Below are 25,663 nucleotides of genomic sequence, written 5' to 3'. Positions count from 1 at the left end.
AGTTTCTTACTTTCTTATTTTTTTTTGTAAACGACATTGGATAAATTCAGTGTGAACGTCCTGGACATCTCATTCGAACCTGAAGTTGTAATAAGAGATGGACAAGAGACAAAAAATCTTTAAAAAGTATGGGTTCTGTGTAGGGGAGATTTTTTTTTTAAAGACACTAATGGCCCATATCTTCTAAAATGAGGCTATTTTCAAAATCATAGCCCTCGGGTCAGCTTAAGCAGGAGTCACCTGGAGGGGTGGACAGAGCAGAGATTGCAAAGCCAAGAAGGCCTGGATTTGAGTGCCATCTCTGTCACTCTCCAGCCGTGTCACCTCAAGCAGGTCACGTTACCCTCACACTTCTGTTAGCTTCAGTTTCCTCCTCACTCAAGCGGGAATCATGAGTCTTTGTGGTCAGGATTCAAAACTGCCTAGAAAGACGGAGCAGAGTTTCTGGCACACAGTAGGGGCAGCACATGATGGTCAGTGGTGGTTCTCGGGGCTTTGGAAGAGAAGTCAGCAGACCCCTGGAATTGGCTGGGAAACAATTCCACAATCAGAGGGAGGGGGGCCTGGCCTCCGTATATCAGACCCTGTCCCTCTCCCCATCCGACCCTTTCATCATTTCCATGGTCCAGAGTCCTCATTGCACAGACCTATGTTCACCTCACCCTCTCCTGTCTTGGTGGGGCCGATGATTACAGGTACCACGTGTTGAGCACCTACTAATTAAGTGCTTTCTAATCACTAACTGCATCTAATCCTCAAAATAATGTCTGTGGTGCTCAGATCCTGTGGTGATCCCCATTTTACAAATGACAGAAGAAGCGAGGTACCTAACCTGACCAGCATAAAACACGGTTCGGAAATATCAGAGTCGGGATTTTATTCCCAGCCAGTCCAGTTACAAAAATGGCTGTTTGTACTGTCGTTTTGACTTCCTAGGAAGGAAAGACAGAATTCAGGTGAAAAAATCTTTTTAAATAAACTGTAAGTGCTAAAATGGCTCGTCTTGGAAAGCCAGCAAAGACAAAGAAAAGAACTCAGGTCATTTCTGGACAGTAAAGAACCATGGTCTGATGTGCATGTATTTGATGGTCTTTGTGTTTTCTTGACCAAAACATAACCCTACAGACTAGATTTGGCCCAGGACCTTGTCAGGTGGGTCTCAGAGCTCTGTCCTAGGCCACTGGTAATTTCATTCAACTTCTAGCAACATTCGTGCTTTCTGCTGGTCTTACGTTAGTATCATGCAGTAATTTAATACTCAGCTCATACCATGACTTGTTTGCAGACGTGACCCCTCCGCAAACAGCTGGTTATATAGAAATCACTGACCTTCAATCAAAGAAACTGCGATATATCCCTGTTCCCAGGTAAGCCACGTTCACCTTTATTCTCATTTCGAATGTCAGATCAAGAGCAAGTCAAGTCTTACTGTGCATTCCAAATAAATCTGTGCTTTTGTCTCCTGAAAGAACAAAGCTCTTCCCCCGCCCCCCACTTGCAGTTAGCTTGTATCTTGCTGCTGCTCTGCATGCTTTACTGCTATTTTTATTTTCATTTGGGAAAAATGTTCAAACGTTATATAGGTATAAGTCTAACAGCCTTTGAGGGCTTCATTTCTCTATCATTGATCTAGTCATTGACTGATCCCCAATGATAAATTTTTCTGTACTTGAAACAGTGTTTTCAGTATTGGAGAAAATTTTCATCTTATTAACTTTATTTTTTTCTAAGTTTTCATTTGAATTTCCGTTAGTTACCATACAGTGTAATATCAGGTACACAGGACAGTGATTCAGCACTTCCATACGCCACCCTGCGCTCATCTCGACAAGTGCCCTCCTTAATCTCCATCACCTGCATCACCCATCCCCCTGCCCACCTCCCTCTGGTAACCATCAGTTTGTTCTCTACAGTTAAGAGTCTGTTTCTGGTTTCTCTCCTTCTCTCTCTTTTTTTTTCCCTTTGCTTGTTTGTTTTGTTTCTTAAACTACACATATGAGTGAAATCATATGGTAATTATCTTCTCTGACTGACTTATTTTGCTTAGCATAATACTCTCGAGCTGCAACCACTCACTGTATTTTTTAACTTTATATATTAGTTTTCAGAGGTGAATGTGTTCAAAATGTCAATGAATTTAAATAGCATTTTTTAAAACGGTTTTTAAAAATGCTCTGAAGGCTATTCAGTAGCTAAAGGCTTCCAGAGATTCTGAATGGAACTCCTGACCATTCACTGCTTCTGTTATTGTCCAGTGATGGAAGCAAGGTATGTAAACCCACTAGACTGAGGACACAGAAGGAAAACTACATTCTTGGTTTCTACCCTTGAGGATCATAGTGTCCTCACTAGTAGCCCGTCCCTTTCTGGATGCGTCCGTTCCTGATCTCCCTCTTGAACCACACACCTGCTCTGGTCTATTTGGCCCAGCTTCCTCATTCTTCCTTACTTTGCTCCCCAGCCAGCACCTCCTTCGAATCTTTTCCTCTGCTTTGGCCTAGTTTGACACCACATCCCCTCATAACATATACTTCCTTATAGGCGACTGAGCCCTCACAACACAGGGAGAAAACCTCACCTGAACTCTCTAACAGAGGAGCCTGGAGAGCCTTCCAGCATGAGAGAAAGTCACCCTCAGCATCACCAGGCCACTTTCCAGCCACTCCTCCAACCCCCTAGAAGAAACCAGCCCAGCGTGACAGTACACAGTAACTCATTTCTTAGGACCCTTAATCAGGTTCAATAAATATAAGTAATCAAAGCATTACTCAAAAAATAGCTTTACTTGTTCCAACATATATAAATATGCCTTCTTAGAGCACCTTAATGTGTCAGTTTAATGGAAAATGGCTTTTAGTCATTTGGGGAAATTCCTCGTTCCATATGAAGTATATGCTTATTAAAATACACTATGAATTCAAGCAACAAAAGCAAAGAACAACTTTGTGTTTTTTACATTTCTAAAAGCATTAATAATTTTTTTCCCAGTATTTCTCTTAATTGCTCTCTCATTAGCCCTGGCTTTTATTTCATTGCTCTTCTCTCTTAACTTTCTGTGTGAACCTTACGTGATACCTGCCGTGCAAGGAACATCTGGCAGAGCAGCTGTGTAAAGAGCCCAGGCTAGCTGGACACCACAAGGCAGTCCTTCAGAGCCTCCATACTGCCCACCAGAGACAGAATGCAAGCCAGATGTGTCATTGTCAATTCCTTATTAGCCATATTTTTCCAAAGGAAAACAAGATAGGTGAAATTGACTTTAATCACATTTTATTGACCCAGTGTATTTAAAATGTTATCATTTTATCATGCACGCTCTCTCCTTAAAATAAATAAATATTTTTTGAAAAAATTTAAAAACATAAAATGTTATCATTTTGACACATTCAATATAAAAATTTTAATGAGATATTTTACATTCCTTTTTTCTTCTTAGTCTTTGAAATCAGTTATGTATTTTATACTTTTGGAACATCTCCGTTTGGACTTGCCATATTTCAAGTGCCATGTGATTTGGAGTCTGTTCATTATCAGTATATCCTGAATTTCTCTTGAGATTAGCTATTGCCATTTTTGGCATATATGCAATCCAAGAGAACAACCCATCTGGATTTCAGTTTTCCTGCTAGTTGCTTAAATTTAGCATTCCGCTAGATAGCTGGAATTTTCCATCTGATGGCTAACTTCAAATAACAGAAAATACAGTAACACTGTAACTACAGGGCCAAAATGAATACATCACTTTTGCCCCCAGTAAAGCTTGAGTCTTTTTCCTCAAGTTTTTGTATTATTTACATCTGTAAAATGATACTGCCTAGCTCTCATCTGTGGGTGTTTGGAAATCTGGGCCTCACTCTACTATAATTCTATGCATTCTTCAATGACCTTGCTATAATGTAGTAAGGAGAAGATACATTTAAAACAAGGTAAAGAAGAGATTCTAGAGTTGGGGAGCAAATTGTGGTAAATACGTGACTTTTTTTCAGCACTGTTTTTTGACATATTGAAGAAATTGCCCATAGACTTTTCAAGTTTCATGGTAAAAAGAGTTAAACATTTAGCCAGTAAATACAGTATTCCACAGTCTGTCTTCTTGAGTGCTCTTGGAAGACTCTCAAAAATTATTGTTTCATGTAGATAAATTTCATTGTTCTGGGAGAGCCCTTTACTTCACCATCTGTACCTATTAATTTTCTTTACTAAGGCACATGTTTTTGGGGAGAGCACCATGAGGTAAATCCTGTATTATATCAAATGTCACCTTCTTTGAGTCCTTCTAGCCCTGTAAAGTAGTTCTGAAACCCTGGGACCCATACTACTGTTATCATCCTCTACATATTAACATTTTCTAAAACTTCTGTGTCCCAGAGTAGCTAGCTCGGTCACTCTGTCTAAGGCAGACTGGGAAGAAAGGTCAAAGTAGCCTTGGTTTATTCTTTAGAATATTAGAAGATTTTATCCAACATATAGTGGTTTTCCCAGGTCTACACTGATGGTTTATTATGTTTTTATTATCTGATCAGACTATCCCTTTAGTCCATTTATTTCATATAGAAAATATCAGATGTATTTAGACAGCCAACACTGGTAATTAGAATTTCTAATCTGTTTCTTTTGCACAGTGAGAGCTATATTCAGAAAAAGGAAGTATGCAGTTGACTTATAGGCAAAAGCTGCATCCCTAGAAATGAATATATAACAAAGGAAATATGTATATGTATGAAATATGTAATATGAGAAATAAATTCCTTGTTATAAATTCCTGTAACTCCCTAAGTTCGAAAATGCAAAATATTAAATACAAATGCAATTAAAGCCCATAGACAAGATATCAGTTTTCAGTTTCAGCACTTACACTGAAACTTAGAGCCCTAAGGAGTGAGCCCAGCATTGCAGGCACATGAGATCTGAGACGGTTTAGCGTTCTTTTCCTTCTGACGGTGAATGCTAGCATCATCGGGAGTCCACAAATACAGAAAACATGTAAATAACCAATAGATAACTGTGTATTTTTTTTTCTTACAGATGGCTCTCTTGCTGTCTTTTAATGTGCTTGCTACTAGAGTATTTTATGGCAAGTTTAATGAACCAAAATTAGGCAAACTAGCTACTGATTACTGTAATTTCCTTATCAGATCAGAATATCTCTCGCCGTATACCACATGGCTCTCTACTATTTCGGACACAGATGCTCTGCTAGCTGAGTGGGGCAAAGGTGGCGTTGTTACCGTTGACATGGGAGGTCATATCAGGCTCTGGGAAACTGGACTGGAACATCTGCAGCGATCCCTCATGGAATGGAGAAACATGATTGGACGAGAAGGTGACAGACATATGCAGGTACCACTCAAATTGACCTCCCCTCTTATATGCAGGTGCATATTCAAGTATATCTTTTAGTTGCAGCTGCCACAGTTGTGGAAACTTCTGACCCCAAAACTTAAATATGGTTCCTTAATAGCTAAAATAATTTCTCATGATAGAGAAAGACAAACCTATCCCTCTAGAGAGTGAAAAAGTTAAAATGTGCCCCTTTTATGGTCAGTGCCTAAATATTCAGGTCCCTCACATCACAGCATGAAAATACAATCAGCTTTTGTTGTCTAACCTCAGTAGTAGTCAGTTTCCAGCACTACCTTCACATCTGTTCTGACCGTTACTGCCGTCATCTTCAGCATGTCCTCATGCTACCAAGGAAGCAGAGATACTGATGTAAAATATAGCCCATTACCGTAGGGCCAAAACCTATAACCTAGAGAAGATGAGTAAATGGCACATCCGGTAGAGATGCATCTTGACTTAGCAGTGGTCAAAAGTTGCCCCAACCCTGCACTGAAAAGAAACATGGCAACAGGGCACCAAAGTGAGAGGAAGCTCCAGAAATGGCTCAGTCCCCAGCTAATCTAGTTGCTGTCTGGAATTCCCATGAACAACGAGGAGAGCTGTGTGCCCATAAGTACTGAAGCATATCATTAAAGGATTTATTTGTAATTGATTTATTTTAATCTTTAGAAGAAAACTTCGCTGTTTACATTTCATTTTTATCCAGCAAGGTAGGAAGGAAAAATAGATTCCTGCCAGCTGTGTTGCTCTGTAAAGAACCAATTAGCAAGATAAAAAATTTCCACCAACTATTCCACTGATATCTGATTAATAATTACTCCTTTATGTGGTTATTTTTGTGATTTCCCTTAAAGGAGAAAGGTTTAGATTTGTGAATGAATAATACATATTTTTCTCAGATTCTTAAAAGTTTATAGGAACATGGTCAAGATTGGCAAGCAACCTCAACTTTTTGAAAGGGTATGAATATATTAATTTAATTAAGCTAAAACAAATGTATTGCTCTAAAATAAACATGTCATTAAGTACAGTGAAGCTATCATAGCAACAGACTGACTGTTGGTCACTATCCATAACAATAATTAGAAAATTAATTAACTGTGGTTCTGATTCTCTTATTATTCTAAGCATTAGTTTCTTTTTCTTGTGAATTAATCTCCTCTTTTCATTACAGTGCTTGAGGCCTAAGAGTAAATACTAATGTGTTTGTATTTCTTATATTTTATTTCAATCTCTCATATGTCATAGAGATGAAAGGTCCTATTTTTCCAAGGGTCAAGATTGTGGCTTCTTCCATAATAGAACTTTAAAAAAGGAATTTTATTCATGATTTTCATAACTGGTCTTGACGGCTACAAAAGTTAACCCCTCTTTGCATTTGAGCCGTATACTCTTCTCTTCCCTGACTTCCCCGACTCTGTTGTTCATCTTCCTTTTCCCAACTCCCAGCGTAGTGATTGATACACAGTAGGCAGTTAATATGTTTGTGTATATCACACTCATATATAAATTGCACTGGCCACTGAAGCTATTTGATGAAAATGGAATTGTTCTTTTAATCTGTCACAAGTTATTCATTTGTTTTTAATGTAACTGAATAAGTATTTAGTGAATGAATATCTATAGCTAATAAGCTAGAAATGAATAGAAATATATTCTCTAATATCCCAAAAATAATCAAAATGCTTGGCTGTGGTTTTCAAGGCAACATCTGATCCTTCCCAAACCAAACTTTTTCCAGGAAATGTATAACTTTATGTCTCCAGTTCACAGTTCTGCTGTAGCAGAAATAAGACGTACTTAGAAATAAAGTTACCTGTTTGAGAATTGGATGTTGGTTTTCCTTAGAAACTTAGGATAAATGTTATCCAACTTTCTCCTTCCATTTCTGTGTTCCTGAATCCATTTTGGTCGATATTGAAATATATATTTATATATGTACTCAAACCGAGAAACAGACTGTGAGCTTGCATCTTTATGTGTAAACAGACAGGATTAATTATCCAAATGGTCTGCCATTGTTTTAGTTTTGGGCCACATCTCTCCTCTTCTCCCTGCTTGGTAAATAATGAGACTGTATATTTAATTGCTCTTATTTAGACCAGTTGGTGTGATTATTTACGAGTAGTTTACACAACCAAATCCAAATAAGGAACCATGACAGAGCAATGGTTCTAACAAGCAGAAATGTGCCTTTTTCAATTCCCGTACCGTGTGATCCCTCAGGCTATTCCTCATTAATGGGCCCTTTATTCGGCATATGTCTACTCCTGGTTTTGGACCTTGAAAAATGCCTTTCTTGGAAATATTGAGAAAAAAGTGTATGTACTCGGGACTATCCTTAATGCTGGCTGAGTGCCCACCCCTTCCCTGCTCCTGGCAGAGTAACCCGATCTCCACCTAGTGGCGAAATGGATTTACTTTACATCCTGGAAATTTGAAAGGCCTGCTTGGCACTTCAGTCTTTTAAGGCAGCCCCAGGCCTGCTTGCATGGGGGGTGTACACACGCCTGCCTTGAGTGGTTCCTGTTGGTCACGAGATGTTCCTTAAGGTCAGCAGTGAAGGCAGGCAAACAGCCTGGCAAGCCATGCCCCCCTTATTGACCCACTTTTTTCCCTGATTCTTCTGCATGGGATCAGAACTGTTGATACTTAGATAAACATCAGCTACACGCTTTATCACTCTACTTTACATCTTGCTACATTTCAGCCTTCTAGAGTTATTAGTTCTTATAGCCATTGTTGCTTTGAATTTTTATTTTTGCCGAATGAATTCATTGATAGTTTTCTTTCATGAGTACAGTTTGAAAGAGAGTATTTATTGAGCTCTGCATATAAAATGTGCTCATTAATTTTACATGTTTTGATGGGAACATGTGTTTTTCTCACAGCAAACAACAAACTCAAAGTGTCAGCATAACTGTAGTTCTAAAAGTCCATAATTAAGAATTCATATTTACGGGACGCCTGGGTGGCTCAGTCGGTTAATCATCTACTTCTGGCTCAGGTCATGATCTCAGGGTCCTGGAATGGAGCCCTACATGGGGCTTCCTGCTCAGTGGGGAGTCTGCTTATCCCTTGCCCTCTGCCCCTCCTCCCGCTCATGCTCTCTTTCTCTCAAATAAAATATTTTTTTTAAAAAAAGAATTCCTATTTGTTATTTTTAGACTCCATATTTTCAGAAGCATGTGTTAATTATAAGTCAAAATTTTTCTGACCGTGCTTCAGTGTTCTCTATAAAGTATATTTTTCCATTTTTGTTTAGCTACATTTGGATTTGTCCCAAGAAGGCTATTAAAGCTACAGCCCACTTTTCTTCAAAACTCAGATCCTCTTCTCTAAAAACCTCCTGGTGACTGTTCTTGTGGGAGCACAAAGGCTAAAAGGTTATAGCTGCCGAATGTTATTGTCTAATTACAGTAAACTAATTAGAAAGTAAATCATCTATATATTATTGGTAGAATCTCTCTGAGACCTTTGTATACTTGTAAAATGGATAGAATCTTTGGAACACACTGTGGGACTAGAACTTACTCATTTGTACAGTGAAGATAGTGCCCAGTACACAGTAGATGCTTAGTACAGGCATGAAACAAATACATAGAAAAGATAAATAATTTATATTAAGCACCATTAATCCTTTCCCCCATTTAAAGAAGACATTCTAGCAATATGAGTAAAGGTGAATTGCTGCACTTTGGTGAATAATCCTGTCCTTTTCTTTAACTACTAGCTCAACAGGATTTTTTTTTTTTTAAGATCACGGTAAGATAGTAAGTCCTGCTTCTGGTTTTAGAAACCACTAGATCATTTCACTGGACCTCTAATAGCACATTTAGTTTTGCAGTATGCAGACTGTTCTCTCCACATGTGAGGGGGCTTGCAGTTCTTTTTTTTAAGGAGGATAGTTCGTAGTTCACTCTTATACTTCATTCTTCACTTTGGCCAGTAACTCTGAAAATACTTAACAGTCTAATTCAGTGGGTCATTACTACAGAGCAACCCATATTTTATAGGATTACTATATGTACATGTATCTTTGGAAATCTTCCTTGGCTCAAAAGGTAATGCTTTTTTTTTTTATTTATTTATCAGAGAGAGAGAGGGGGAGAGAGCGAGCACAGGCAGACAGAATGACAGGCAGAGGCAGAGGGAGAAGCAGGCTCCCCGCCGAGCAAGGAGCCTGATGTGGGACTCGATCCCAGCACGCTGGGATCATGACCTGAGCCGAAGGCAGCTGCTTAACCAACTGAGCCACCCAGGCGTCCCGCTTTTTTTTTTTTTTTTAATAATTTCCCACCATATCTCCTAGCAATATGAGTAGAGCTGGTTTTCAGCAAGATGTTCTAGCCACTTGCCTATGCGGTAGCATTTGAACAAGACCTCTAATGATTTTCCCATGTTCCTGCTAGAGAAATTCCCAGCCATAGAAATTCATTTTGAATCTAGATTTGGAATAAGACTTAAAGATTTGAATAAGGTCTCTAATGAAAATACAAGATGGCAGAGGAGGAGTACCCCGTGGTGTGCTGATAGACCAGCTCTTTGGGGAGGGAAGGGGAGGGTCGTTTATAATATTTACCAATTTCCATGGTGTGAATACTCCCTCGGTGGCTGATTTCAAGCCACCGAAGGTTAACAATCTAGTTGCTAAATGCCTGAGTATTTAGCAGCTATCTCTCACAAAGTGGTACAGTCAGGCTCCAGCGTGCCGCTGTCTTGATTAAACCTTTAAACCCCCCCCCCCCGCCCCACTAGGAAAATTATCACAGTTACCTATCTGCAAGGTCTTTCAGAAATCAGGCAACAGAAATGTAGGTGAGAGAGAGAGGCAACAGAAAAAGGAAAGAAGTACTAAGAACACGGGTAAGTTGGTGTCGCATTATCCTTGGGAAATGTTGAAGCCTGCCGTTGTCCCAGTCATAGATTGGCGATGCTCCTTCTAAACCAGGAATTCAGTCTGAACAAGGAATTGGGAAGAAGTCTGCGCTCAAGTACGATGACGCTTGTGGGTTCATGAGCACAAGCTGCCTTTTTTAGAAACACCATTTCCAAAGGAAATCACCAGCTGGTTTTGACATTCATCCAGAAGCAGTACTTCCATTAGATCACAACTTTGTTGGTAACTGCTAAATATAACTAAAATTAAATGAGCAACCACCTCCCCGAGACAAGCAAATCAACAAGCCTATGACTTTCAGGGAGGTCATGAGTTTTCATTAACCTTTTATGCATATCTATCTGACAAAAACAATAATCCTCTAAATCACAGTAACTGTGGGCATTATGGTGCCTTAAACTAACATTAAAAACAGAAATATCATCTTGCCTTCTCATTGTAGAAAAGACCTAACCTTAGGAAATTGCTTTTCAAATCATCAGCAACAGAAGTATTCTAACTCCTTTCTTTCATGGCAAACCTTAATATCATTATTCTATATGTTACTATACCCCAGTGCATATATTTTTTTAAGATTTATTTATTTGACAGAGGGCGAGATCGCAAGTAGGCAGAGAGGCAGGCAGAGAGAGGGGGAAGCAGACTCCCCGCTAAGCAGAGAGCCCAATGTGGGGCTCGATCCTAGGACCCTGAGGTCATGACCTGAGCCAAAGGCAGAGGCCCAACCCACTGAGCCACCCAGGCACCCCCCCGCTCCAGTGCATGTTATTTAACAACATGATCAACAAGTAAAGAAGTGATCTTAGCAATATTTAAAGTATATAAGGAAAATAAATTAATTCTGTAATATATCAGTTATAAATTGAGATGTCGAATGCAATGAATATGTTGACAAGCAATGGGTCTAGAATTTTTAGGATTCTGAGCTCATTATCTATATATTTTGTGCAATCACAATGACTCTAGAAATAAAACTTTGCTGTTATATTCGTAAATGAAACTGTAATTTTATTCATAAACAGTACAACCTGTTGGCTCTACTTTCCAGTTATAATATAAAGACAGTACAATGCACTGTACCTTACAAAGTTATTTTAAGAATGAAATGCATTAGTACCTAACACAGAGATACTCTATAAACAAATAAAAATTAGAAACTTAGAATTTAGGTAATATTGGGCCATAGAACTCTTTTATGCTTATATGGAAACAAAGCCAAATTAAAAAGAGGTTTTCTGTTCCTCAAACAACTAATATTAAATCATGACCCAATGAGTTACATAATTCACCATCTTAGTGTTATAAGATGTGTGGTTTACTTATAATCCTGTTTAAGAAAAGTTTTGTCAGGCCCAAAAAAGGAATTAAAAAGGGTCTGTGCCGAAACCTGTCAGCTTGAAAAAAAAGCAGGAAATCAATGATAAAAAAAATTCTCAGCAATGAATTATGGTGTTTAGCCTTATTCAAAAGACAAATTAGGACAGGACCAAAAAATACACAGTAAAATATACATCATCTTTAGCCTGAATCCTGAAAACAGTAGAAAGAGCAAGTCAAATTTGGAGTTGTCTTTCTTAGTTTTTCCATAGGCCGTACTCTTATCTCTCCTTACAACATTCAAAAAAATGTCTCTCTTTTTATTTTCAATTTTCTCTCAAGGTCAGGTCACAGACAGCATTTCTTCTTTGAATAATTCCAACTATTCTTTTGTTTATTTAATTAACATTTGTTGAGCACCCAGAATTGCTAGGAGAAAGAAAGAAAGAAGGTACAGGTACTGACTCAGGGAACTTACAGTCACGTAGAGCTACAACCAAGTAAACTGTAGTGCAAGGTGGTAAATAAACTGATTGGAGAATGATCAAATTCTCAGAAGACAGTGCAGAAAAATTTGACTCTATCTTTGGAAGGAGTTCCAAGATGAAATAATCCCCAAACCCAGTTTTTCTGGAAGAGGGAAGGGACTCCTGATAAATCCAATACATGTGATTAGTTTTGTCTCTTGCCAAAATCCCAATAAAAAAACAGTGAAGGATCAAAAAGAAGTACAAACCCCACCAGACAAAGAGAACTAGAGACGCAACAGCACTTGGAGGATGGAAAATAAATGGGTGGGTGGTAATGAGTTATCATCCGGAGAAAGCTAAAACCCATTCCTCCAGAAGGGGAAGCCAGTAAGACCCAAGATGCTATACTCTGCAGAAGCCCACGAAGCATCAGGACATCAGGACTTGAAGACACCATGGACCTCTGAAGGTTGGAGAGTGCAGAGTGGCACCAGAAGTTGGAAGATTAATTGAAAGGCTATATAGGACAATTTAGAGAGCCAAATTTTCTCCTCTATCTTATGCACCTGGGCCACTGGCTCTTCTCTAGACTGATCAGAAACAGGAGCTGTCATGGAGATCTATACAATTTAGGACAAGAGTGTGACCACATAGAAAACAAGAAAATAAAATGAAAGTCTGCTTTTCTTATTTGGATCCCATGAAGGTGGCATCCATATTTATATACTTTGAGCAGAAGAGTAGAAAAATCCTTTCTGGAAACTGATATGTCCAAGAGAAAAGCCTTTCTGCTACTAATATTTGAAAGTTTCTTCCTAGTTACTTTACAAGAAGACCCACTTGTTGTCAAGACCTACCTTGTGCAAAAATTTTTCAGCCCCTTATTCTTAGATATTAATGGATAGCATCTTCTAAAAAAAAAAAAAAAGAAAGAAAAATGGAAATCAAAACAAATGAACAGAGAAAATAGGATGCAGAAAGAAGAATATTTCACAAAGTGACAGTTGATATTGTCGGAGAAGAAGAAAATATCATGGTCATAAAACAAAAACATGGTGCTGTTTTAACATAGGACCCTTCAAAGAACAGGAAAGATGTCTTGGAAATTGAGCAGAGTCAAGTACAGAAGTACTGAATCACTATATCCTATACCTGAAACTAATGTAATGCTGCATGTTAACTCTCCTGGAATTAAATAACCAACCAACCAAACAAACAAACAAATGCTACATGGAGGAAAAAAGTAGTAGCAAAAATAAATTCTATAGAAGGGGTTGGCCATTCATTTGCTAGTAGTCTCCAATTTCTATAACATATTTAAAAGTTAAAAGACACAAGGCCTTGTAGGGGGTTAAAACGATTTTCTAGAGCGTGTTTCATATGAACCTCTGTAGGACTTGCTGATAGGAAGACAGAGGTAGGAAAATGGGTCTCTCTCACGGACTTCTGGTCACTTTGCAGGCAGAGCACAGCCCGTATATTTCCCCCATGATCTACAGCCTAGCAAGGCTGTCAGTATTCTCCGCTTCCATCAGAAAACTGCTAAAAGCATTGGATCCCCTAGAGAAACGCATAGTATTTCTGGAGCAGGAGTGTGAAGCTTACAAGCTATAGGGCAGAGCAGAAAACTGTCTGGGACCCAAAAGCCAGAGGAACTGGACTCACTGGTCTGTCCCAGAGGAAGCTGGCCTTTTATTCACTTAGAAGTTGCTTTTCTTTTCCAAGCTGCTGTGTTCTCGTGATTTTATCTAATTAACCAGTCAAGGATCAATCTTATCTCAGCCATGTTTGTGTACCCAAAAAAAAACAAAAACAAAAACAAAAAAACCGTCCCTGTGCTTTTTAAATTAATTGATTCATCAATAATTGTCTGCATATAAATATAATGAAGACTTTTTTAAGTATAATTTCAATATGTACTAATGAATGGCTCTCCAGCAACAAATTTCCATCAACAATTGACACCTGTAAATCCAAATATGATTACATATTTGCCATCATAAATACTTTTTTTGGTGAGGAAGAAGTTTTCCTGTCATGTCGATCTACAGTCTAATGGCTCTGTTAATTGAATCTCAGTTCTTTAAAAGCTCTGTTGGTTCCCCCCACCACACCCCATATTACTAGTTAATTTTCATATAACAGTACATATACTCTAGACCTGGCTTCAGGAAAGTCAACAAACCATAATCTCCCGGAGAGATGGTGGTGATCCTAGCTGTAGAGTTTTTTTGTGAGATGGGCTGGTGGTCTTCTGTTGAATTATGGAAATTATGGACAAACAATAGATATTCGAGTCCCCTGGGACCCAGCCATCCAGAATGTTCCAGTGGAGCACTTGCTCTGTACCCACCAACATAGGACCTGTGGGGAGATGGCGGAAATAGCGAAATATAGAGCATGGTTTTTCTCCTCAGGGAGTTTGTGCTATGTGATTGGAGAGAATGAGGCTGATAGTCATGAAACAGCAGGAAGTAGTATCAAAATCGGGGAGTTTGGGCCCTGTGCCATAATAGTCCAGGAGAGAAGTTGGTATGCAGACAGAATTTATAAGTGAAGGAAATGGGGCTTGGGCTGCACTTTTATTTTACTTTATTTTATTTTATCTTTAGATAGTTCAAAAGGAGAGGTCAGAGCATTCCAGGCATTCTGAAATTCATGACCATAGGCATAGATACAAATGAGCCCTGTGTGTTTCCTTAATAAGATGAATTTTGCCATAGGCTTGGATCATACCAAATCCAGGAGTGACCTGGTGCAGAGAGCAAAGGAACCGTAAGCAAGCATCACAGCCAGTGTGATGCAAGCTCAAAACCCAGAGGGCAAATCCAGGTTGAATACCACCTATGCCAAAGAGACAGTGGAGGGTATACCAGAGCAGGGGCAGAAGAAAGAGCTGGGTCTGTGGCCACCAGAAATGTACTCTGGCTGGGGGGATTTCAGAAGACTGGGTGTGATTTAGTTTCAGCCCTGTCTTGCTGGTGCAGGACATTTTTAAAGGCAACTGAAAGGATGTTAGTCTGTTTATGTGTATCTGTAGCAAATTATAAGACAAACCTAACTAAAATGCAAAGGATATCTTTTGGGGATTGGTGCAATCAGGAGTCACCTGAAGGCTTCGTGAAGGTACAATGAGGCTTCTAGGTTTCTTTGCCTCGGAGCTGCTGTAGGGCATTGAATAGGAAAAACAGAAGATTGAAGGCTGTATTAGGAAGATGGACTTGCTAGTGATGTGCAGTCTGGGAAAGAACCCCAAGTAAACTAGGGCAACTATGAACATGGGTATGATCTGATGGAGGAAGGCTGCATATGGGACATGGAGCCAGACATGATGGACGTTTCTAATTTGGATACCTGGCAAAATGGCAGATCATTGTAGGAACCAGGAAAGTTGGAGAGGAGATAGGATTCAAGCATTTTGAGTATGCTTTATCTGAGGTAATGGTGAGATACTTCACTGACAGTGTACATTTGGTAATTAGAAATAGATCAGTGGACCAGCTAGTGAGAGTTAAAATGATCGTTAGCACACTATTGAGGTTTTAGCTGTAACCGTGAAAATGGTTAGATGCTAAGAAGAGTAGAGAGAAAATGATCGTAACAACTGAGCTTTGTTTTTAGAAAAACCTACCGATATTTCCAAAAGCATATTCTCAGAACCCTCTTTAATAACAAATCCATCTTCAAGCTGTTGGAAGACACTGTATAATTTAGCTGCCTCTTAGAAATGAAATGACAATTAGGAAATATATGGCTTTGAGAAGTCCCAGTAAAGAAACCTCTTTAATTTGTTTAACCCAGTAGTCTCCAGATCTGTTCAAAGTCTTTTTAATACTTCAGCAAGTTACCAGTCTTTAAAGATTTACTTATTTATTTATTTATTTATTTATTTAAGAGAGAGAGTGTGGGATCCAATCCCATGACCCCAAGACCTGAGCCAAAATCAAGAGTTGGATGCTCAATCAGCTGGGCCACCTGGGTACTCCATTTGCCAGTCTTTATATTCCTGGTTTTCTTCACTCACTTCATCATGGACTTTGTGTAGTAGATCTCTTACGACAAGACCTTTATGCTAATTCTGAACCTGACTCAGGTTAGGATACAGCCACATTGCATGGCATGTATGACTTCAGGGAATAAATCTGCAATGCAAGGGTTGACAGTTAAAAGAATAATTTATCCCGGATCTCTGAAGAGAGGACCTATTATTGCATTTGATTCCAGATTTATTATGGAAAAAGTATGAAAAGTGATGCTTACATAGAGCACTAAAAGTGACAGTAATTCAGCTCACATTAACATAAGCTACAAAAGGGAATTTATTGGCTCATGTGCCCTAGTCTCTCCCCTCCTGGCTCTACTTTTTTCTGGAGTGGCTTCATTCTTACAAAGCCTTTCTCCATCTGGTGGCAAAGTTAGCCCCAGTAGTGCTAGCAATACATGGTTCTTGTAGCTGACAATCCCAGCAAAAGGGGCACATCTTTGCCAGTAATTTCAGCAGAAGTCTTGAGGGATATTCCAGTAGGCCTGTGAGGTCACCTGCCTATCCTGAACCAATCACTTTGACCAAAGGGGTCAGATAATCTTAATTGGCCAGACCTAGATCATGTCTTTACTCTTAAGAGTTTGGAATGAGTGAGGACCCTATCGCTCCCATCTGAACCACAAAATTAGGAATTAAGAATAAGGGAAATACCCCAAAAGAAATGCTGAATAAGCAAAACCATGATCATGTGATTTCTTTTTTTTTTTTTTTTGGTAGTTTTGACAGCTAGAGCCACCCTCTTACAAGTGACAACTAATGACCTTTCTAGGCTAGGGCTTCCTGAAGGCTAGAACTATTGTCAGATTTACTGTGTTTTGCACTCAGCATGATATTCATGAAACATGAGTCTTAGCAAATGCAATCTGAAGATAATTAGGCCAATGATTGATCTATAGCATTCATTAATTTCATCTTTCATTTAATTCCTAGAGCAAATACCTCAGACATATATGCTTGGTGTTCTAAACACATGTAGGACAGAAATAAACACTCTAGTTACAAGTGTCTTGTGAGACTTTCCAGTTGCGAGGGTTTTGAATGTAATTGTCAAGTCTTTTTTGACAGTGCTCTGATGCCATTACTGTGGGTCTTTCTCCCAGCGAAAAGAACTTCGTGATATTGGATCATTTTCATTATTTTTTTCTTTTAGACATTTCTGTTCTAAGAAGTGAACGCAATGCTGTTAAAGGCCCTACATTTCGCAATGCTGGTATGGGTTGAATAATCCTTTCCATAAAGAGCAATGACATCCCTAGAGCCCCGGTAGGGAAGTCTAAAACATAACTACGTTTTGTGCGAACCAAAGGGGAAAGTGCCGCATTTGGCTGTGAGTCATTACCTCAGCCACTCTACCGTCGTATTTACATATATAAGTCATTGCCCAGAAAGGGGAAACCCTGTCAAAATATAAGAAACAAATTCATGTGTTCTAAATCTGGTTTGAGTTAACCCATAGAGTTCCAAACAAATATGTAAGGACTGTTTCACAGCAATAAATAGAAGCTATTATTGTTACTGTGGCTCTCTTAATACTAAAGTACAATGTTTTTTTCTATCCTATAGACCATACTTACTTAGAAGTTTAAAAAAATTAGCTGCCCTGGTGCCTGGGTGGCCTTCAGCTCAGGTCATGAGTCCCCTGCTCTAGTGGGAAGTCCGCTTCTCCCTCTCCCTTTGCCTCTCCCCTTTGCTTGTGAGCTCTCACTTGCTCTCTCTTGCTCTCTCTCAAATAAATAAATAAACTCTGAAAAAAAACTATCTGTACATCTCTCTGGTTTGACGATAGGGATAAGCTTCTGACTGCTCTTGCAATTAAACAGACTTCAAGATTCTGAATATAATTCTCCTTCTCACTCAAGCCCAGCTCCGGAAATATTTAGATAGGTAGGTAGGTAGGTAGGAAGTATTTTTATATTTACTTATTTTTATGTTTATTAATATATGTCTTTATATATATAACCTTTCTAAAGTTACAGTAGAGTATTTTTTACAAAATATGCCTTGACTCTCCCACTCTGAGTTTTTTACTGTCACTTCTGAATTTTGGTCAGTTTGAAAAGAGCATATCGTTCACCCAGGACAACTGCTGATAAAAGCAATAGAAAGGGAAAGCATTTCCCCCTCAGAGCCTTAAACTCAAGCCTATGTGTAATTTCTGTCTTCAGGTGTCAACAAATAATTTTTTAAGTTTTTCCTCACCATATCTAATTATACGTTTTAAAACTTCTTCTTTCTCTCCATGTGTATTTCTTCATGAACCGCTTGAAAGTAAGCTGTAGACATGGTACCCCATTACCTCTAAACATGTCAGTGAGTATTTCCTCAAAACAAAAGCACTCTCCTACATAACCACAGTACCGACCTCAAAATCAGGAAGTCGGTGACCAGACATCATCATGTCTAGTCCACAGATCTTATTCAAATTAGCATCCTTTTTAGCACAAAGACACAGTCCAGGATCACTTTCAGTGTTCTCTTTCAATCCAGAACAGTTACTCATCTTTCCATGGCTTTCTTGACCTTGACATTTTTGAAGAGCATAGGCTAATTCTTGTGTAAAAACATCCCTCAAACTCTTAATCTCACAAAGTAAACTGAGGGTTACCAGGGGAAGGGGGAAGGAGAGGGTAGTGGGGTTATGGACATTGGGGATGTATGTGCTATGGTGAGTGCTGTGAAGTGTATAAACCTGGCAATTCACAGACCTGTACCTCTGGAGCTAATAATATATTATATGTTAATGAAAAAAATTTTTTTAATTTTAAAACATCCCTCAATTTGAGTGTAGCTAATGTTTCCTCATTTTAGATTCAGTTTATACATCCATGGCAGGAATATCACAGAAATGACGCCATGTTTTTCTCTGTGTGTCCTGCAAGGAGGCACAGTGTTGGTTTGTCCTGTTACTGGTGATGTTAACTTTGAACATCTGGGTACAGTGTTATCTCCTCTGTGTTTCTCCACTGTGAAGCTAATAGTATTCCTCTCATAATTAATGTATGTCTTCTGTGGCCATTGTTTCAAGACTATATAAATCTCTTTATTTCTCCTCAAGCTTGCTTTCTCTAATTTTACCATCCATCAGTGATTCTTATTTGAATCAATCATTAGCACTATGGTTGCCAGTCAGTCCTCCTACATTTATCAGTTGGCATTTTATGCTAAGAAAGGACCCCCACCCCTTTGTTTTTTATTAGTATTACCTCATAGGTTTCTATCTTATTTAACAGGTTATAGTCTATTGCCATTCTTATTTATTTGGATGTTCAGAGTGTTCCAGATTTAGCCAATGGGAACCCCTTCAAGCCAGCTTCTTTATCCTTTTGACATGCCTCATTTTTTTCCTACTTCTTTAATATGTGGCACCAAAAAATAGATTCAGTTACTTTTGCCTCTGATTCTATGTCCTGGTAGAAATATGATTTCTTTGGGCAGTTACTTTGGTGACTGCCTATTGACTTAGATCAACCTGTTAATAGAAAAGAAGCATTCTAAACTACTTCCATTTAACCAACTCACCAAATTAACCTACCCTCTTGAACGGTTCTCCAGAGTAGCTTGAATGTTTACAGTTCATCAGCTTCCTCTGATAAACCCTAGCCCTTCTACTCCTACTAGTTGAGTTGTACCTTCTAGTTGAGTTTGACAGGAGACGTTTTAGTAGAACCTTCAGGATGAACTACGTATGCATACCAGTTACACTCCGAGAGTCCCAGAGTGCTCTGTCATTCATAGTCATATATAACAGAGGAAAATCTACAAAGATGTGAGCTAATATAGCCACTATATGTATTGAATATTTTTCTTAATTGTAACAAAGTTGTCTTGCGAACAAGGTCTAAGAAATCAACCATTAGAATCTTTAAGTCTTGTTAGAGATTTGGTCAGAGACAGAGAAATAATTTTTCCTCTGGCCATTGGCCAAGGCCTAAAATAATATTATTATAATGACTGTTACTCTTATTTGATGGCAATCTATCCATCTTGCTATAGTTGATCATTAAGTAGGCTTCAAATTTTTCTTGTTCATTTGGCTGAAATTGGTATTTCTGCTGACCACATGAGGGTGTCTGTGAGCTTAGAACAGGAATATTTCAGATAATTTCAGGTGACTAATAGAACTTCAGTAACTAATAACTGTTGTCATTTCTCTATATTTGGAAGTTGTAATTAAAAAGTGTAGTTAGGGTAACCAGAAGATTTGAGTTAATGTTCTTTGCATTTGAAAATCTTTTGATTATTAAATGAAAGGCTTTTATGGGAAGAATTCAGCGCTTTTAGTGAAGTTGCATACACTGAGGTATTTTCTCAGGTCAAAAATTAAGAGATCCAGATCCTCTTCCTGGTTCGACCACTCATGTGTGGCTTTAGGCGGTCACACTGTCTCTCTGGGCCTTAATCTCTTGATATATAAAATGAGATAGATTGTAAGTTGATCCTTTAGGCCTTTCTGTGAAAGGCAGGAATGAAGATAAAACCTAAAATTGAGAGAAACATCAGAGAACTTCTCCATAGTAGTGATTCTTTTTTAATTGACTGCCAGGATGTGCCAGCCGCTATCAATACTTTCTCTCGAACAATCATTACAATTGCAATTTTATTGTTTTATTCTGAGGTTGGGTAAAATAATTTGCCCAAGGTCACTCTCATAAGCAATGAACAAAACTGACATTTGAGCCTTGATCTTTCCAACCCAGGAGGCCATGTTTTTATTCCTCTTCATCACATGGCTTCCTTAGGGCCAAAAGACTGGTTTCAGTGGAGACTGTACACTTAGAGAAGAAAATCATTCCTTCTCTGCCCTGGAGATCAAGTGCTTACAGGTGCTGGATGGGGGACACATGCCAGGAAGGTCTGAGGTAAACAGGAAGTCATGCCCCCAACTAAGAAAGAAGGCTCAACTTGGCTATTTCTATATGAGGATGTAGGGTCAATTTGGCCATTTTCAAGAGAAGACCAAAATCCAGATTTTTAAGTGAAATCTCATTAATTTAAAAATATGGCAACAAATTCAGAATTTTTTGTGGGTGGAGGGATGACAGAATACTCTGGGACCCACACATCTCTCTTTCTTCTCACCAGGGAGGGGCTGTGTCAGGAAATGAAGCCCTATTCCCTTACAAGCTTTTTCAGGTAACTTACCTCTGTTGGTCAGTTCCCTTGCTCTGCAAAATGTTTACGTTCTCCTAATGGAATTAAGCAAAATTGACAAATTACACCACTGCTTTCGTATGGCCATAAGCTAGGAATGGTTTTTAGGTTTTTAATGGTTGAAAAAAATCAAAGAATAATATCTACTGACATGTAAAAATAATATGAAATTGAAATTTCAGTGTCCTTAAGAAAAAGTTTTCATTAGAACATAGCTGCATTCATTCACTGTCTATGGCTGCTTTGCACAAGAGCAGAATTGGGTAGTTGCAACATAGATCATAGCCCACAAAGCCTAAAAAATGTATTACCTGGCTCTTTACAGAAAATGTTTGCCAACCCCTGGTTTAGAATATAAAAGCCAAAATGATGGACAATCTACTTCTGTTTTCTGCCCTGTTATATTCCTACCCTGAGATTAAAAAATGGAATCTACTGGGGCGCCTGGGTGGCTCAGTGGGTTAAGCCGCTGCCTTCGGCTCAGGTCATGATCTCGGGGTCCCGGGATCGAGTCCCGCATCTGGCTCTCTGCTCAGCAGGGAGCCTGCTTCCTCCTCTCTCTTTCTCTGCCTCTCTGCCTACTTGTGATCTCTGTCTGTCAACTAAATAAATAAAATCTTTTAAAAAAAAAATGGAATCTACCTAAATCTGAGGAAAGGAAAAGGGGAAAATGAGAAAAATAAACATAAATACCTCAAAATATCCAGGCATAAAGAGACAAAAATTGTGTTTCTTCTTCCAAAGTTATATGCATATCCTCTAAGAAAAGTCATAGTGTATCAAATTTTTAAAATTTTTTTTTAGTTTGTATGCTGCGTAAGTTATAATGAGAAACAATGTAGCTCTTAATTGTAAGCAGAGGAATCTAATTGGTCCCAGAGTGATTTTGTTTAATGCATTTTATGAATGACAAAGCAAAATTCTCTGCTCTTAACAAGGAGAATGATGAAGCTAGAACACTTCCACACACTCTTCTACACGCATCTTCATGACCTTTCCTCACTCTATCCTCTCTGACTGGAATGCCCACCATCCGCTTCTGTTTCTCACCCTTCCAGACTGAGCACCCCCAGCTGAATTCATCTCTCCTTCCTTGATGTCCATGCGCCCTGGCCACGTGTGATCTCTAACAACATGCTGGTGTCAAAACGGCAAGCTCCCTGAAGAAAGCAGAATTCATGTCCCATTGAGGCATCTGCTTGCTTGGGAGCCTAACAAGGGGCTAGAGCTGGGTCCCCATAATGGAGAGAAGTCATATACCGGTCTTCTCACTTCATCAAAGCAGGAAATACCAGGGAGCCTATTACACATTGAATGCACAATGACTCTGCACCCTCAAAAAAAAAAACAAAACAAAAAAGTCTAACCCAATAGATGTCCTGGTCTTTGACAAGTCAGATTGGCCGTTCTTCCCTGCCAATTGCTAGGAAGGGAGATACTGGCAGACGAAAGCTGAAGGAAGCTCTGCTCTTACAAGGAGCAAAGCTGTAGATTATGCCTAGTTTATTCTTCCTGTAGAAAACTCATGGTTCCTTTTTTGTAACAAATGACTCACACCCATTCATTATTGTGAAAATCATGGAATGGGGCAATCTGGCCTAACTCCGAAAAGGAATCAGACAGTCTAGACTTTGAATGCTGGCTCCACTCCATACTAGCTATGTGACAGTGAGCAACTTACACTACTTCTCTAAGCCTCAGTTTCCCCATACTAAATGGGAATGATAATATGTGAAAGAGGAGCTATGAAGACATGAGATAATCCGGGCATAGAGTATATTTCACTATATGGCAAATATATTGCATAGTAAATGTTTGATATTGTTACTAACTTTAGGAATCTCAGGGATCTCAAGGCATTCCTGATGAGTAAACTGAGTCCCAGAAGTGACTTACCTGAAATGATACATTTATTTCATGGCAGAAGTTGAAAAGACAGTTCTGTACTTTTAGGACTCTTCCTTTCCTTAAGAAAAGGGAATTAAGGAAGAGGGAATTGGAGGGATGATGGTTCTTTCTTACTGTTTTTAGAACGTGAACTTCGTGATTCCTCTGCCCATCTGAGTCAGTTCCAGGAAACTGAAATTACATGCTCTCCTCCCCCAAGAGAACTGCCGGACCCACTCTGGCCAGGGGTGACTTCCAGGAAGTGTCATCACCTGCTTTAGACATCATAATCTCTTTCTTCCACATGGAGTAAATCTTTCAGGAGCTCCTCAGTGCCCCCTACTCTCCCAAAGACTCTAAGAAAGCACCAAGACCCTTTCTCAAAGATTTGACTAAATGACACGTTCCTTCCACATTCCTGGTAAGAACTGACCATGCACAGACCCATGGAAGTAGAGGTACAGAGGGACTATCACACAGAGGCCGATCTCTGCGGCACAGAAACCTTGCCTCTGTCCCCACACCCTCAACCCCCACCACCAGAATGTCCTGGAGAACAACTTACTGCAATTTTATACTACTTGTTTGAAAATAGAGAATCAGAAATAAAATCTCAATGTCCTCTGACTCGGGTTTTACCCCTTAGAGATCATTCACTAGAACTTGGGCAATCCTTCTGTAATGGTGGGAGCTAGAACCCCAGCAGTAGGCTGCGGTAGGGTCTGGATTGATAATAATAACAACCTGTTTAGTTTAAATAACTTGAAAAAAGAAAATCTGTGGATGGGTAAGGTCCATAACAATTACATAATTTGATTATAGTGTATAGCTCTGTTAAATATTATAAACATCATTACCAGGATCAGTTTTAAATTTATTAGAACAAGGAAGTTTGTGAAGAATAAAACTTCAATGTGGGAAAAGTTGAACATTTATATTAATCGCTGTCTTGTAATTCCTGCAGCTTAAAATATTAATAGTTCTTTTCTATGATCGTAACAAAATCTGTTTTAAAAATCTAATGCCCTGTAAGTTTTAAACTCTTATGCCAAATGCAAAACATCAGTCTATTATTTTAAACTTTCTTCTAAAGCATTTCTTTATTCCTGTAGAGCCTAAGCACAAACGATACAACTTGTAACTTACAGCATTATTGCCTTTAGCAGTACTGTGATCTATACGTTACCACTGCTGTTGTGGAGGTCATTAGAATTGTATCATTCCTGAGACGATTAAAAAAAAAATTTTTTTTGTAGGTCTGTATGCAAAGTATCTGAAGAAAAGATTATTTTCCTTGCCTGCCAGATGCAGCTTCCAGCAAGAAGCATTGTGCGGGACCTTTTATAGACATAGATGAAATTCCTTTTGCCATTTGAACAGTGTTTACATTCAGGAAAGTTCACAGTTAAGTCTTTGACATACTGTGAAAGGCTCTTTTGTTCTCTAGAAAAACATACTTCCTCATCCTTTGAGTCACCTTGTTTTTATTCCCTTGTTTGCTTTTCAGGGGAAATAATGCCCACCTCCCAAGTACTGTCAAGGGAAGAGCAGCTTCAGGAATCAGGGCTGTTCTCTGGGGGGAAAGAGGGCTTGGTTATTGGCAGAAAAAGTCAGAAACATTTTTAAAACCCAAAAGAGATAAATAATGTCATCTCAAACTTCAAAAAAGCTATTTGGGTAGGATTTTTTCCAAGGCTAAAAAAAGGGATTCTTTTTTTGTCATCATAATTAACAGTGATCAGGCTCAGGAAATAGGAGACCACTCTCTTGGGGCTATAGACAGAGTCCAAAAGCCCTTTTCTATTGTGTTGGGGAAAAGCTCCACTGCTAACTGTACAGATGCTCTAAGATATGTGTCATTTAATGTTTGCTCCCACTTGGTGGGATCCAGAACTAGTTTTACGATAAATTCAGGCTTAGACAACTTCGATCTGAATTCTCTAGCATTACTTATTTAACAACAAATACTGTGACTGACTCCATATGTGAACTGATTTTTTTTTTTTAAGATTTAATTTATTTATTTGACAGAGTGAGAGCATAAGCAGGGGGAATGGCAGGCAGAGGGAGAAGCAGGCTCCCCAAGGAGAAGAGGGAGCCCATGAGGAACTCCATCCCAGGACCCCAGGATCATGACCCAAGTCAAAGGCAATCGCCTAAACAACTGAGCCATCCAGATGCCCTGTGAACTGATTTTGAAGGGACAAAACATTGCTGTTTCATTCATCCCCATACACCCCGTGCTAACACAATGACCTGAGCTTACAGGACACCTTGTCAACATGTGCTAGATGAATGAATGAAATAAATACATACCCTTCCAGGATAGCAATTTCAAATAAGTCTTTTATGTGAATATGTGTTTGTTTTTTGTTTTTTTGTTTTTTGTTTTACTCTTACTGGTGTGTAGGTATACTCTCTGTGTTAGTGTTTCTGTAAACATACTTCATCTGCATAAGTGGGAGATTACTTGTGGTTTAGGGATTAGTTATTCAAACCCTTCTTCAGTCACCCTAAACCCGAGTCATCTGGAAATGTATCCCAGAAGCT

The 25,663-nt window shown here is 38.9% G+C and overlaps 1 protein-coding gene across 2 annotated transcripts in view; it reads left to right on the top strand.

Moving 5' to 3' along the window:
- The window catches only part of VWA8 (von Willebrand factor A domain containing 8), a 322,073-nt gene that overhangs the window by 234,601 nt on the left and 61,809 nt on the right, over positions 1 to 25,663 (top strand). For both annotated transcript variants that reach the window (XM_032315220.1, XM_032315221.1), the window contains 2 exons: positions 1,286 to 1,367; positions 5,136 to 5,340. In XM_032315220.1, coding sequence (XP_032171111.1) covers positions 1,286 to 1,367; positions 5,136 to 5,340 — 287 coding nt within the window. The remainder of the gene's footprint in view (positions 1 to 1,285; positions 1,368 to 5,135; positions 5,341 to 25,663) is intronic.

The sequence above is a fragment of the Mustela erminea genome, chromosome 15 (genome assembly GCF_009829155.1).
Source record: "Mustela erminea isolate mMusErm1 chromosome 15, mMusErm1.Pri, whole genome shotgun sequence".
NCBI lineage: Eukaryota > Metazoa > Chordata > Mammalia > Carnivora > Mustelidae > Mustela > Mustela erminea.
Note: the sequence above shows the minus strand (reverse complement) of the source record. Positions and strands in the feature narration are given on the sequence as shown.